Raw genomic sequence first — 16,180 nt, 5'->3', positions numbered from 1 at the left:
TAATATTGCGCTACCATAATATTGTAGAAAAACTATTAACTAAAATATTGATAATTAAGTATATAAAATTTAATGTAGATGACTTATTATTATTCTAACACCTACACTCCTTTAAGATGTAGATATCACTACGGTACCTATACACGGAGTTATGTTCATATGGCACTTCTTTGTACAGGCCTGACCCTAGAAAGTGCTCTCATCTCTTCGGTATTTGGACAAAATATCGGAAACACAAATATTGTGGGACAGAATATCATGTCAAAAATATAGAGGACAAGAATATCATGTATGTCAGTTTCTAGGGGTAAGTAAAGTTTTGCTACATATAACTCCTCATATATGTACCTTGACGATATATCTATAAATCTTCAAGGTACGTAGAACTGGAGTTAAGAACAGTAAATTTACATTTACCTAGTTGCACTTACCTACTCTATATTCTTGTCCTCGATATTTTTGACACAATAGTCAGTCCACACTCTATTTGTGTTTCTGATTTTGTAACTAATCAATCTCTTCAAATGTTCTTCCTGAAGTGACTTCTAATAGGAAGACTATCTTGTAAAATATGCATTGTAAATATTCGTCTATGTAAAGGATGGAGCAGTGGCTTTTGCTACCTTGCTGAAAGAATATTTGAAGTTTATAAACTTTTGAAATACTCAACAAGACCCTCCAGGATTTTGCGTTTTGCAAAAAAGTCGCAAAATCTTCAGTTTTGTAAAAAGGCTGTTCCACTACATTTGGGGAATGTGATCTGATGTTTTTTTTGAGTGAAGAGGCTGACAAAAGGTTGTGAAAACATAATTGAAAGGGTCGTGAAAACATAACTTACAGATACTTTTCGTCTCTCAATTCCCAACTTTTTGGAAACTAGGACATCATGTGGCTAGGGATGGTAATTGTTTTCAAAATATCTCCACTATAAAGTTCAAAGGTGAACAGTAGGTCGTACTTTTTTAAAGAGAAAGGAATCAAAACGAAGGCTCCAGGAGTTATTTGAGTGTCCTCTGGACAATTTACACTCCTCATTTAGTGGCCATAGCGAGTGAGGTTTATTTGGTTGGCCACCACTGAGCTAAGCATCATTAGTGTTGTGAGATTTGCATGAACCTGTGTGGAGTAATTTCTCTAAGAGATCAGTTTTTTGTAGGTGTAGACATCATAAGTGTACTCCCACGTTCATTCATTCTCAGCCACAGCCATGGCCAAAACTCAGGCCCGACGGCCCATGCGGTGCAGGAGGCCCCAGGCCTTCTGCCTTCCTCCATTCAGCCAAAGAGCAAATAATATTGGTGAGATAAGGGAGACTCAGGGGCCCTTCATCACATTCTGCAGGGGGGTGCACCTGCTATTTTCTTTGGGGCTGGCCGCAGGCTGGACACTGCTTCACTACTGCTTCTGGCCGGGCCTGGCTCCGCTGAGTGACTGCATCCTGGTTGGGGGCTGTATTCCGGGCCGGGCTTTGCTCCGCTCTCAAACTGGCTGGGCCTGGCTCCGCCAAACACTCTGACTACACCTCCCAGCAATCTCGCAAAATGCCAGTACCGAGCGCCAGGAGGCGTATAAAGGAGAATTTGGGGCCGAGTTCCCTGTGTACCTGCTATTTTCTTTGGAGCTGAGCCGCGGGCTGGACACTGCTTCACTATTGCTTCTGGCCGGGCCTGGCTCCGCCGAGTCCCCTGTGCATTGTATTCTGCTTGGGGATTGTGCTCTGGGCTGGGTCTCGCTCCGCTGCTTCCCTGGCCGGGCTGGGCTCTGCCGAGTCACTGCATCCTGGTTGGGGGCTGTTTTCCGGGCTGGGCTTTGCTCCGCTCTCCAACTGGCCGGGCCTGGCTCCGCCAAACACTCTGGGCTACACCTCCCAGCAATCTCGCAAAACGGCAGTACCAAGCGCCAGGAGGCGTATAAAGGAGAATTTGGATCCTCGTCACGGGAGACGCGCCGGGAGAAGCCCAGGATAAGGCCGGGGTATCATCTAGAACGGCCTGAAGAAATTACTCTGAAGGAGTTTGAGTCTGCAATAGCAAGACTATTACCTAACAAGGCCCCCGGCCTAGATAAAATCCCCGGGCATTTATTCCGATCCCAACCCAAAATATGGGCACCGTATCTGGTGGTTTTGTTTAATGCAATTCTTAGGGGGATTGACCCACCAGATACTTGGCTTGGAGCCAAGATCGTCCCTATCTTTAAGAAAGGCTGCCCATTAACCCCATCAAACTATAGGCCTATTAGTCTCATAGACACCGCACAGAAACTAATGGGCAGGATCATCCTAGATAGGATCCAGGGGTGGATGGAAGAAAATGAGATACTGACCACACTCCAGGCCGGGTTTAGGACGGGTATTTCAATTTTGGATCAAATATTTCGGCTGCAGGTCTTATTTTGGAAAACGGTGAGAGTGGAGGGTGGCAGCCTCTATGTCATCTTTGTTGACCTGCGGGCCGCTTTCGACCTAGTTCCAAGGGAAAAATTATGGAAAGTCTTAGCAGAACTCCCATCCTATCTATTGAACATCCTAATTTGGCTTCACACTAGAAACTATGCCCAAGTTTGGTGCGGGAGGCACGGGGATCTCTCAGCACGTTTCCCCATTTCGAAGGGTGTACGCCAGGGGTGCGTCTTGGCGCCAACGTTATTTTGTCTTTACATCAATGGCCTTGTGGACCATTTAATTGGTGTAATTGACAATGACGCCCCTAGGCTGGCCACCGGGCGGGTGCCCGCTCTGATGTTTGCGGATGACACCTTATTGCTATCTAAAACATCATCGGGCATCCAGCGCACCCTGGACGGCTTCGCAGCATTCTGTGCTTAACGAGGATTGGAGATAAACTTGGACAAGACCAAGTTTATGATTTTCAATCCCCCAAAGCAGACCCGCCCAAACCCCATTCTCAATGGTTCTACCTTAGAAAGAGTTAAGACTTTTGTCTATCTGGGCATTACCTTGACGGAAAATTTTGACTTGGGTTCCCAAATTTCCAAATCAGCTCTTAGGTTATCCCAAGTAATGGGGGCATTAGCAAAGTCCACAGATTTTCGGATTTCAAGCCGGCAGCCCCGGTCATTGAAATATATCAACTCCAGGCTAGAATGGCCTCGACGTATGGTGCAGAACTTTGGTGCCATAAAAATACATCTAATCTCCTGAGGGTCGAGCGGGGCATTATGAGGAGCCTTTTGGGCTTGCCACCAAGCACACCACTCATTCCTCTGCGACTTGACCTGAAACTGGAATCAATAGAAGAACTAGTAACAGCACGGCCCATGCTCTACTGGAAGAGACTTTGGTCAGTGCCTGAACTGGCTCCATATAGAGGAATTTTTAGAGGTCTGGGCTCTTCTAAAAGGCAAGAACAATCCGTGGCTGCACCACATCAAGACTCTTAGCATCTGGATTGGTCTGTCTGAGCTCTGGGATACCCCGGAGGTGTGTTGCCCGGGGATATCCAAATTGGAAATCAAAAGTCAGCTGAGGCAGCAGAACTCATTAGCCTTACAGAGATCAGGTTCCCTAGGAAGACTGTCAGCAGAGTTCCTCCTGGTGAAAACTGAATTGTGAGCGGAGGAATTCTTACATGTAATCTATCCACCCCTTGCGAGGAAGCTTTACATCCAGTTTAGGCATAGCAGTCTACCACTCAGAGTATTTACCTGTAAATAGGCAAAATCAGAAAATATAGCCTGCCCGGCATGTAACTATAAGTGCGAAGATGTTTGCCATGCTATGTTTTTTTGCCCTGCATATGAAACTATAAGGAAATGCTGGCTGATTCTGTTATGTAGAAATCCAGGGTTCAGATATTGTATTCAGGCATGTAGGGTCTTAACATATGATACTCACCCCCCCCCCCCTTGTTTTTGCTGTATCTCGTTTTCTATTTGGCATGCGGCATAGAAGGAAAAGTTTTGGATAAATTCTTGTGTTTAATTGTGTCCAATTTTGAATTTTAAACGTTCAGGTCTTGATAACTATCTAGTTTAATCTATTTTTAATATTGACCTGTCTTCTATTTATTGTTTTACTGACTCGTGCTCTTTTGTATGTATTTTACTTGCACTTTTATGGTCTTTGACCGAAATAAAGTTATCTAAAAAAAAAAAAAGATTCAATGTAAGAGAACTGCAAATAACATTCAAGGATGGCTACTGAAAGGCTCAGATACACAGCTCCTTTATATCCATTAAAATACCCTTACTCTTACCAATCTTCTCCCAGCAATATGATGTGTGGGGTTGTATAACAGTGAGAAGCTTCTCTGTCTCATGGTGGTTCCAGAAGGCAATACAGGAAGCTGACAAGAAGACAAAAAGGATGTCAGACAAGATCAAGGCCAAGCCCAGCCTTTAGTAATGAGACCCACACTTCCTCTATACCCACAAATAAACACCCTACACTTTGTTTGTCAGAATATAACAATTTTAATATTGCGCTACCATATTATTGTAGAAAAACTATTAACTAAAATATTGATAATTAAGTATATAAAATTTAATTTAGATGACTTATTATTATTCTAACACCTACACTCCTTTAAGATGTAGATATCACTATGGTACCTATACACAGAGTTATGTTCATATGGCACTTCTTTGTACAGGCCTGACCCTAGAAAGTGTTCGCATCTCTTTGATATTTGGACAAAATATCAGAAACACAAATATTGTGGGACAGAATATCATGTCAAAAATATAGAGGACAAGAATATCATGTATATCAGTTTCTAAGGGTAAGTAAAGTTTTGCTACATATAACTCCTCACATATGTACCTTGACGATATATCTATAAATCTTCAAGGTACGTAGATCTGGAGTTAAGAATAGTAAATGTACATTTACCTAGTTGCACTTACCTACTCGATATTCTTGTCCTCGATATTTTTGACAAAATAGTCTATCCACACTCTATTTGTGTTTCTGATTTTGTCACTAATCAATCTCTTCAAATGTTCTTCCTGAAGTGACCTCTATTAGGAAGACTATCTTGTAAAATATGCATTGTAAATATTCCTCTATGTAAAGGATGGAGCAGTGGCTTTTGCTTCCTTGCTGAAAGAATATTTGAAGTTTATAAACTTTTGAAATACTCAACAAGACCCTCCAGGATTTTGCGTTTCGCAAAAAAGACGCAAAATCTGCAGTTTTGTTAAAAGGCTGTTCTTTTTACAAAAGTGCCCACTACATTTGGGGAATGTGATCTGATGTTTTTTTTTGAGTGAAGAGGCTGACAAAAGGTTGTGAAAACATAATTGAAAGGGTCGTGAAAGGGGGAGGAGCCAAGATGGCCGCGGAGACGGACGTGTAGTCTCCCGGCTCCCGGAGCCTTTATCTCCCGCACAGCCATCCTGTTCACTATCCTGCTATTTCGTACCAGCGGGATGTTTGGAAACGTTTCCTGACTCTACTGGTGTTCCTCCGATGTCCCTGCCTGCTTGCTAACCTGGGGTTTCGTCGAGATATACGCCGACCCCTCTCCTAGCCCTGGACCCGGGACCTGAGATACAGCGCACCGCCTGTGTCTACTGCAGCTGCGGGGGCCGATCGCTCTGGAACGGTGCTGACATCCTCTGTTGGTCGGATGGCTCTGTGGTCGTTTACACCGGACGCTTGTGCGGAGGGCACTGCTGGCCAGCTGGGAGTCTATTTCATCGCCTCATCTGTGGGACTCTGAAGGTGAGCCGCGCTTTGCTCTCTCCAATGTTGGAGGTGCCCCCGGCTACCGGGGCTCCTTCCTTGCCTCGCCTCTGCCTGTGCCGAGCGGAGAGGGACGCCTCGGTGTGAGCCGTCCACGATTGCGGACTTGTCCTGCTCCGAAGAGATTGATTATTGCACCACAGCGCTGACCTCGCCGGTGATCCTTTGTTGTCCCTGGAGGTAGGATCAAGACGGCTGGCTCCCCAACAACTATGGTGGACGGCGCTTCGGCTCCTGCCCGGTGTGCCCAGCTCGTACCCGATTGGGAAGCGGACCTGCCTAGTGCGCCTCGCACCGAGGGGGTAATGAATGATCAACAGACGTTTACCCGCACTTCTGTGCTTTGTGCCCTTACTCGACTGCGGAATGAGTGGCGTGCAAACTCGAGACTGTTAAGGGAGAAACTGGATGGGTTTGTGACTGGATCATGCTATACTTTGCCTGGTTTCTCTTCTTGCGATGTCTATCAGCCTCCGCGGATCCCTGTCAATGATACATTGTTGCCGCGGGAGTGTGTGACTAAACAGCAACTTCGCGAGGATACAGAATGTGAGCTGCGATTTAACTGCCCTGGCGCTGATACAGTGTCTCTTTCCCCGGTGCGACACTCAACCTTGCCCACGGAGTCCACGGGTCTGCTGCTACAACATCCGACTATCCTTATATTCTGTGTCTATTCAATGGAGACATCGACACCTTCTGCAATGCAAAGAGTTATTTTATTGAGAATGCAGCTCCTTCTATGTGTCGGCTCTGGTTGGGACTGGCGACGTCCATTTTGTCCCTGGACATTTCTTCATCATCGAGTGCGGCCATTTTGCCTCTTTGTTCTCACTGGGGCGGGCTTTCTCCTTTTCTCCTACGGTTGTGGCTTCTCACGGGGGGTGGGTACGTGGGGTCACCCAAGATCGGGCCAGGGCTAGGTGATTTCTTTAGTGTGATGGACGCATTGTTGGGCGGGGACTAGGATGGGACTGTGTTTTGTCTGGTTTACTCGCACATCTGGAAATGACTCTCCCCACCTATAGTTCTGCTTGCTACTTTTGTCGTGCTGATGGTACCTGGGGTGGGGGATGCTTCCGGGGCCGATGGGGACCGGGAGTATGTTGACTTTCCTCCTCCCACCTTCTCTGAGAGTTGGAGACTGGGATCGTTCTTTCTCACTCTCTATACTCTCTTTCCCACTTGGGGGTTCTCTTGGGGCGACAGGCATGCCTATTGGGGGGGGTGGGCCGTGGCCTTCCGCTGGTATGCAGGGTGGGGGGGATGGGATGTGTTTTATGTTTTCTCTTTGTTTCTATGGCCCTCTTTCTTTTTCTTTTCTTCTTCTGTTTCTTTTTCTTCTACACCTCTTCGCTTCCTTTGGGGTTGGGGTTCTGTGTTATTAGGGAGTTTATGGTATTCTATCATTATGTGACATAGCGGTTGGTCCTGGTACTTTGATAGTGGTCAAATTACTTTCTGATAAATGCCTTCCTCTATCACGCCTCCTTCCGGGTGCTCCTTGAATGATGATAGCTATCCATGGTCAATGATTAGCTTCGACTCTTTTCGTAGTTTTATAAATTGTACTCAACAAAATCATAAAATTAAACCTTTTTCTATCCTTATGCTATGGTTCTATGCTCCACACGATACTCTTCGCTCAGAGACTGCTTTAACGGCGTTCTGTCCTGATGGTTCTTTTTTATCCTCGGCCGGCCCCGAGGGGTTGTAGGCAGATGCTGTGTATTGTGCACTCTACAAATAAAGGTTTTAAAAAAAAAAAAAAAAAAAAAGAAAGGGTCGTGAAAACATAACTTACAGATATTTTCGTCTCTCAATTCCCAACTTTTTGGAAACTAGGACATCTTGTGGCCAGGGATGGTAATTGTTTTCAAAATATCTCCATTATAAAGTTCAAAGGTGAACAGTAAGTCCTACTTTTTTAAAGAGAAAGGAATTAAAACGAAGGTAAAGCGAAATGAGCACGCGTCTCTGGAAGAGAGTTAATGTGCTAGAAGTCAGGAAGTGGAGATTAAAGGCTCCAGGGGTGATTTGGGTGTCCTCTGAACAATTTAGAGTCCTCGTTTAGTGGCCATAGCGAGTGAGGTTTATTTGGTTGGCCACCACTGAGCTAAGCATCATAAGTGTTGTGAGATTTGCATGAACCTGTGTGGAGTAATTTCTCGAAGAGATCAGTTTTTTGTTGTGTGGACATCATAAGTGTACTCCCACGTTCATTCATTCTCAGCCACAGCCATGGCCAAAACTCAGGCCCCGACGGCCCATGCGGTGCAGGAGGCCCCAGTCCTTCTGCCTTCCTCCATTCAGCCAAAGAGCAATTAATATTGGTGGGATAAAGGAGACTCAGGGGCCCTTCATCACATTCTGCAGGGGGCCTTTCATTTTGCGTTATGCCTCTGACAGATTATAACAAGGTGCAGTTAGTTGAATCTTACTCATCAGTTCGGTTCAAGGATATTCTATTCCTCCAACAGCATGGAACCAGTATGGGGAGATCTTTGTCCCCAGTGTAGCGGGCCTCTATGTACATCATCTCGAAACTCATAGAATCCTCAATCAAGCCAACCCCTTTCTTTCTCATAAGTTCTTTTCAAGGATATTCTATTCCGACAACAGCATGGAACCAGTATGGGGAGATCTTCATCCCCAGTGTAGCGGGCCTCTATGTACATCATCTCGAAACTCATAGAATCCTCAATCAAGCAAACCCCTTTCTTCAACATATCAAACTTTGGAAGAGCTATATTGATGACATTTTACTAATTTGGGAAGGCAACCCGACTACAGCCAAGGCTTTCCTATTATGGCTAAATGATCAAAAACTAAAACAGTATCTTTTAACAATGGAATGATTGGGCAACTCAACAAATTGCAATATTTCTAGGGTGGTCTACCTAATTACTTGCCCTTTCAATTTGTACTACGTGGGCATGGCCACTCAAAAAGTGAGAAAAAGGATCTGCGAACACTGCAGAAACGTACGATGCCAACGGATTACTACAAAAATCTAATCACACTATCTTGAACTAAAACACACACCCAGTGATTTGAAATGGATAGTCCCGGAATGTATAAAAGACAGAGACATTCTGGAAAGGAGACTCCTCCAAAAGGAACAGAGATGTATGTTCATACTCAATACAGACACCCGGCGCCTCAACGATAACATTTCATGGGGCCAATTCCTCTAGAAGTGTAGCTCAACTTTTACCTCCCTAAGCTATTGGTGTACAATGAAGATACATAGAACCAAAGTAGATTATTGTTTTAAACACCTTACCCATAAACTCATTTCTTCTTTGAGACCGTTGATGAAATATCCTCTATTTAGATCGATAAAGACTTTTTTTTTGTAACCTGGTAATAAGACATTCACAAGGTTTTTTTGATTCAATTCTCTCTCCCTCACAACCCCCCCCGGACTGTCTCCCCAATCTTCCGCCCCCCTTTTTGTTTTGAAGATTTCTTTAATGCACAAAATCTCACTCCTTGACTATTTGTCCACTGAATCTTTTTCATGTTTTCACAATGCTGGTAGCCAATTATTTATCCCAAGATGGCCTGTTTTGTAGCTTTTGAGAATATAGAAAAGCGTATGAGCACTTAAGTTTTCCAACATGGATCTGATTCTGATCCAAAGTTGACGTGCAGTTTTAAAGTAACACGAGCGGTATAGTGTTCCGCAATTCAAACACGTATGTGGAAGTCCTCCGCTACCTGCCGGCGCAAAAGACCCTTTCTGGAATGCACACCGGCAGGATGCGGTCCCTGGTGAGCCGATTCAGATGCAGTGGCAGAGGGCAGCCTTGACGAAGTGTAGCAGGTTAGCTCCCAGTTTGGGCACTAAAAGGATTTCTAATAGGACACTGCACAACAGGGTCAACAGCTCGAACAGACCCAACCTCTTTTGTTTGGAAATACACGTTAAATGTTTCGATGACATTTTACCTCCTGTCTTGCAGGGTTTGACTACAGGCATCGTCCTCCCCAGTGGGATTATGACGCCAGAGAACGGCGTTTAAAATGTATGTTTTTTTCGCATGTTTTTTCAGTGTGTTCATCTTATTGTTAAGTGTTTTCGTTAGTCATTTAGGCTAAAGGTTGTTCCGCACTACCTACAGTATAACCACTGATTTTTGTGCATTTTGGACGCACAAATACACCTGGGTGTTTCGTATATTCACTGCTTTGAACATTATTTTGTGTCAGCCACAGCTAATGTTTTGAAACTCTACCCTCTTTCTCGTTTTTATGGTAATGCAGTGACATTGTCCTGGGAATAAAATCATATGTAGGTTGTGTGATTTGCCGGTTTTGTAACGTGATATGTTCCTATTAGGACATTTTTAGAGCTGTGGTACCAATAGGAACTAGGTTCCTTAGGTCCTGATGAAGAGCCAATAGGGGCAAGGCTCGAAACATGTTGACCAGATAAGCAAGAAATAGATTCATTGATATCCGTTTCCTTCTTTTTCTTTTCCCTTGATTTTAAATCTTACCGACTAGAGGTGGGAATAAAATAATGGTGTCCTACTAGTCAGGTGTTTTTAAATTTGTTTAGCACCTGCACTCTACTCCCCTCCCACAACATTGTTTTCATCATAAACAAAAACCAAAAAAGTGCTTCCTACGTATTCTGTCTGGTTGAAGCACGCCTCGATCCGCAGCGGATCGGGAAGATCCCCAAAGACGAAGCATGCCACCAAGGAGCAACCCTGGAGGTTGAGGGGTCTTTAAGAAAAACAGTGTTTTTCTCTTATTGTGGAGGGTATGTCCATCGCTATCCTTTCTGAATTTACTGGGTTCTTTGTTTTGCTAAAATTGTATAATTAAGGACGGCAAATCTAGTTATTCCTCTTCCTCCCTCTCTACTTTTGATAGATTCCTTATTATCACATCTAAAATGGAGCAGAATTCAGTACTTACCGATTGCAATCTAGGGCCCACCACCCATGGGGCAAACAACAGCCCAAAGGGGGTATTATTATATGCAGAATAACAAAATAAGGTGCTGCAAAATGTGCCAAACAATTTCCATGATTGTGCCACAAAATTTGCCAATCCATGCCTGAATATCTTGGAAGGGTTTGCCCACCTAAGGCATATGATGGATGACTAACCAAAGAGCAATGTCCAGGTTTTAATCCCATAGGTTTCTAGTCTGTTTAGAGCACTATCTTATTTGCATGCAATAATGGCAACTCTCCATTTCAATCATGCCTAATATTGCTCTTGTTTAACTTGTCTTATACTTTTCACACTCTTCATGCCAGACAACTATAGTTGAAAGAACCGTGCCCCTGCGATGAGAGACAATAGAGTTAGAGACAACTTTTCCCCTTGTGTTTCATCAGCATGTTTTGATTATAGGGAGCAAAAAACTGCATGTGGAACTGCTAGGATGGAAAATGTATGGCCAATATAGGAGCAATTTACTCCATTGAACATTTTGTTCTCTTGATCTGTGCCACAATCCTTAACATATAACAACTTACTGGCACCGGTCGCATGATTGGATTGGAAATTAAAAGCTGCACAGGCAAATATTTTCAGACTAGCCCGGTTCCTCTCCTCTTCCTCTCTTTCCTTCCATCTCCATTTTTTTGTCTTCTCTGTACCCACCCACTCTAATTTCTCTCCAAAGTCTTTTCGTCTGTGCTCTTTCCATAACCTTTATCTCTTTTCCTTTTCCCTTTCTCTGCTTATGACCCTTCAATAAATGCTGAAATAGACCCTGAGGAGCTAGAGAGGGAAAGGCAACGTGACCTTTCTAAGACTGGTCTCCAGTGGCTCTATCTCCTGTGTGTGTATATATATATACATATACATATATATATATTTATATATATATATGTGTGTGTGTAGGTGTGTGTGTGTGTGTGTGTGTGTATGTAGGTGCCTATACCTATACATATATCCACATATATAACCTGCTGTGGCATCTGGTGGCGTTAAATACCTCGGAATGATCGTTTTATTTACTGTTGGAGGAATATATATATATTTCTGTAGTGTCATTTCCTTTTGTTGTCCTACTTGAAAATGAAAGTTCCTTGAAATTCTTGATTGTTAGGCGCACACATTCTGCTACGAATTGGTAGGTCGAATAATTTTGTGTCTCAGCCGCCTAAGTCACTTTTTTTTATAGTTAATTATTTTTTCACCCATTAGACACTAGCCCTTTAGTGGAAGTGGCATGTAGCAGCTTCTGTGCATTGTTCTCTATCTGGCAATTCAGATTTGAAGTTTGGTGGCCATAATGAATGCATTTGCACTTTACCTTTTTATGAACTCTGTTTTTAGTGTATCCTCTGTATATTTTTTCATTGAATGATGCACTTGCACTATATTCTGGTGATAATTTGTTTGTACTGCTATTAACCTGTTATTGATAATTTCGCTTTTGTTAATCTCTGCGATCAGGCACTTGCCATCATGCGAGAATTCTTTTTGGCCACACTATCAAACTGAGATAGGAGCACTTTGCTTTCACTGCTGTTTTGCACTTTATCTTGTCTGTATTTTATACAACTTGTCATGATTGTTTGTACAGCTGCTACTATGACATTATGTTTATTTTTGCATTTCATCCTTTTTTTATGGGTGATTGTGCTTTTAAAACACTTTATAATGCAACACCTACTTTTGGCGCGTCATGTGACCAAGCTCCGCCTGTGGAGCGAAACGCGTCGAGGAGAGCACTGGCTCCGTGATTGCTAACATTAAAATCACCACTGCTAACACCACTGCTGACACGACTGACCGTGTGATGGCGCTTTATTAAAATAGCTGAATTCAAGGAGAAGAGGTCCGCGCCTGTTTGAGTCCGCGCCGATAGCGGCCAGGATTGCTCGGATATATTTATATATTTATATATATATATATATATATATATATATATATATATATATATATATATATATATATATATATATATATATATATATATATATATATATATATATATATATATATATATATATATAGTGAGAGAGAGAGAGAGATTTCACTTGATAGTGTTGGACTCAGATGCGCTCTGTTTTCTGAGATCTGCTGCTCATCTTCAGTTAATAATTTTTCTTTTGAATTCTGTGTGAATTCTTGAGGCAGGGTCGCCGATAATGCTTTGCATATTGTATAATATTCCTTAGGAGTTTCTTCCTAAAACGATGTGTCCCAGATTTCCACTGTAGGATAATGCATCCTTGCGCTGGTTGCCCACAGACACTAGTGAGATGCCTGTGCTACCACAAGATCTTGCCACCCATTTTTATCCCCACCGCCCGGCCTTCCTACATCACTCCTCCCACCCTCCTTCACACCCAGGGCTTTAAGTGGGCTGGGTCCTGCTAGTGCTCAGCACTGACAGTTCTTAAAAGCAAGTGCCAAGACAGGTCCCTATCGGGCTCTCCATTTTTACCCTCAGGGTGAAAAAAATAATAACTTAACTCTGCAATATTACTAGCCATCACTGCTTTTGATGTAACTTCAAGGAAACTAAGTTTTCAGTTGTATACAGCACAAACGTGGAGCGCTTTACATGAGTACCAGTTACATTACACAAGGACATATTCCTTTGTTGAATCAGAGGATATTGCACCAACGTCAGGCTCGAACCCACTTTCTCAGCTATAAAGTCAGCAGCTCTAGACTTACGCCACAACCTCACCCACAAGATCAGTAGCATTTTCAATATTATATACAACAAAGTCATAGTTGTTGGTGATTTATCTTATGCAATTTACAACCATTGACAATGTCAATAGTCCTGGCTTGTTGTAGGAAGTAATGCTACTTGTTGTGTTATATATCTGGATGAATGGACAGAAGCAGCAAAATACCAGTGGGGCAGCACACTATGCTGAGCACAGATTTTTAGCTTAAGTGTTTTAAGCCACGCCCTTAATTACGGCAATCACGCCCCTATAAGAGACCCCCCAGCTTTTTCGTCCCACTTGAAGCCCTGTTCACACCTATTCTATCCTTTTCTTTCCTTCCCTCCTGTTCCCCTTAATAATCCTCCCATATACCTCCTAACCACATTTTACCTTAGTTTTGGGGCAAAGATACAGTTCTTTCTCCTCCACAATTGCTAATACTTTACTTATATATGCTCAATCAGAATTTTTCATTTTTAAACACTTTGGGGCTTTTGCAATAAATACTTATATTTCGTTTGTGCTGCTCTGTCAACCTCAGGTCTTTGCTGTGTTCCATGCTCTCTGAATTTGACTACTCTGTGTTTTTTAACTCAATTTAGCAGCTTAATTCAATTGTGGGAAACTAAATGCTTATCTGCATATATATTTATCGGTTTTGGATTATTACTACCATGAGCCGTGTTACATAAAGCAGCCCCTTGGTGCAACGGGCTTGCGCATACGCTTTGTGCACCCCCAGGGCAATTTGGTATTTCATAGGGGCGGCAGATGCTTGTTCGGTTCCTTCCATAATACCGATAGTGGTGGCGTACATGTAGCGGCAGTGCTATCTCTAGAGGGCGATCCCTCATGTGTATTGGGGTGTGGACCCCATGCAAATGAGGGAATCTCTTTATCTTTGCAACGATGCCGCATTATGTACACAGACGCAAAGGCAAAGAAGCTGTCAGGAGGCACACTGAAAGTGCGCCACAAAACAGCGGGGCACTCTCCTATGGGCCCCTCCCAGTCAACCCCTTGCAAGTGGGTGCAGTCCCTCACGGCACCCGCCTTCAAGGGGCTCTCGACAAAGGGATATGTAATCCCTCTTAAAAGTGCAGGTGGGTTGCCACCTGCATAGTGAAACAGGGAGCAACGTTTAAACAGCTACTCTATATTTCACTTGAATGTGCTGCCCCCACTGCACCACAAGTTTGCCGCTGTCCCTTCATAAAAGGGCACACTTTTCCTGTTTGCGCACATCACACCTACTGAAAGGAAAAGAGCGTCCTCTCTGTAATAGGGTCATAGGAGGGTTATTATATCTATTGCACTATGCTTCATTATCTTTTAAACTGTTGATTCATATGCAATTGTAATGTTTTCAAAAAGAACATCTTTAACAGTGCTTCAAATGGTGGTGGTATTATTAGAGATCACAAGTCAATGACAACCCAGGCACATTAGGGTGCACTTGAACGTTTTGCTTGATCTTTCTCAAAATAGACAGCCATTTTGAAATTGTAGATAAGGTATCCTTTCACAAGTACATGCACGGTCTCTATCAAGAGGATTGTAAGCGTCAATCACAGGCCAAAAGAGAGAACTTTCAATTAATGCTCTGTGACCAATCTAGATCTGAGAAATCCTCTTGAGTGCTCAAGAGCCTGGTTTTCCAAATATACATTCTGTAGATTTATGGTACAAATATCCTCTCGTGATGGTAAAATGGACCGCAGAGTCACCATCACCAATATTTGCTGTTTGATTAATTTGTTCTATTCTACATCCATTTCGGTGAAAATGTGAGGAATAAGGCGCAGTAGATGGGAGAGGATTTGGAGAGGGATAACTGTACCTTACATCCAGAAATGACGCGAAAAAACAGGAAACGGTAGTAGTTGGCTAACAAAGAGCAGTGGGAGGCATGGCCTAAGTATGAAGCACGCCTATATGGTTAGGAAGGATCAATGTGACATCTGCAGGGAATGTGCTAGTAGATAGGAGGATGATCTGGGAAAAATAATGTTTTTTTAAATTTGAATTTGATTTGATAATAAAAAGGCATTGAAGCCATGTTGAGGACGCATGCAAATGATAACTTTGGAAACTAGGGTCTTTTGTTATGAAGCATGACCCATTGATTAAGGATGACATTGAGCGTATAGTGGGTCTACTAGCAGAGGACAATCGTGACAGTTTGTTAATTACTCGCATCCCCCCTTCACTCACACCCCCTTTCCACTTACCCTTTCAGGTTGGCCACCATAAGGTACAAGACATCTATTTTGGATTTTATCCTGTGCAGATCCCAGCGGCTTCTGTGAGGATACCAAAAGAGGGCATCAGTCAATCATTCAACACTGGAGGATCCAATCGAGGGACCACCATATACCACACTTCCTTCCGGAAGACAGAAAATTAATCTCGTATACTTGTTCTAAGTCCCATGGATACTCTACCTGAGGATTAAGTTGATCACAGACTATGGATATTCATCATAGTCATTAGGAATGATACATTTAATAGCAATGTTTATTTTTCCAGCCCATTTGAATATAGTTTTGTTACGGAAGCTAAACGAACAATGATATAGCCATTAGGTTTGGCTTGCATTTTGAATCCTGACTAAAATATTTTTTAAAAGCCTGCTTTGATATTCAATGGATTTATGTGATAAAGAATTCAATGTATCATGAGTTCAGTGGGAGCTGCTGTGCCAAGGCAGAGGAGTTCCACCCCACTGCTTTTAAAAGCATTACAGCCTGGACGGAGAACATGCCCAGGCCACCAGTCCCTGTCTGAGTGCCGAACCACGGCACTCAGA

General features: G+C 43.1%; 1 protein-coding gene across 1 annotated transcript in view; it reads right to left on the bottom strand.

The window, feature by feature from the left end:
* Nucleotides 1–16,180, bottom strand: part of LOC147708726 (uncharacterized) — a 233,077-nt gene that overhangs the window by 191,117 nt on the left and 25,780 nt on the right. Inside the window, exons 8-9 of the mRNA XM_086925772.1 lie at nucleotides 15,603–15,674; nucleotides 4,218–4,307 (exon numbers count right to left, since the gene is read on the bottom strand). Coding sequence (XP_086781898.1) covers nucleotides 4,218–4,307; nucleotides 15,603–15,674 — 162 coding nt within the window. The remainder of the gene's footprint in view (nucleotides 1–4,217; nucleotides 4,308–15,602; nucleotides 15,675–16,180) is intronic.

Source organism: Lissotriton vulgaris, chromosome 6, assembly GCF_964263255.1.
Source record: "Lissotriton vulgaris chromosome 6, aLisVul1.2, whole genome shotgun sequence".
Classification (NCBI taxonomy): domain Eukaryota; kingdom Metazoa; phylum Chordata; class Amphibia; order Caudata; family Salamandridae; genus Lissotriton; species Lissotriton vulgaris.
Note: the sequence above shows the minus strand (reverse complement) of the source record. Positions and strands in the feature narration are given on the sequence as shown.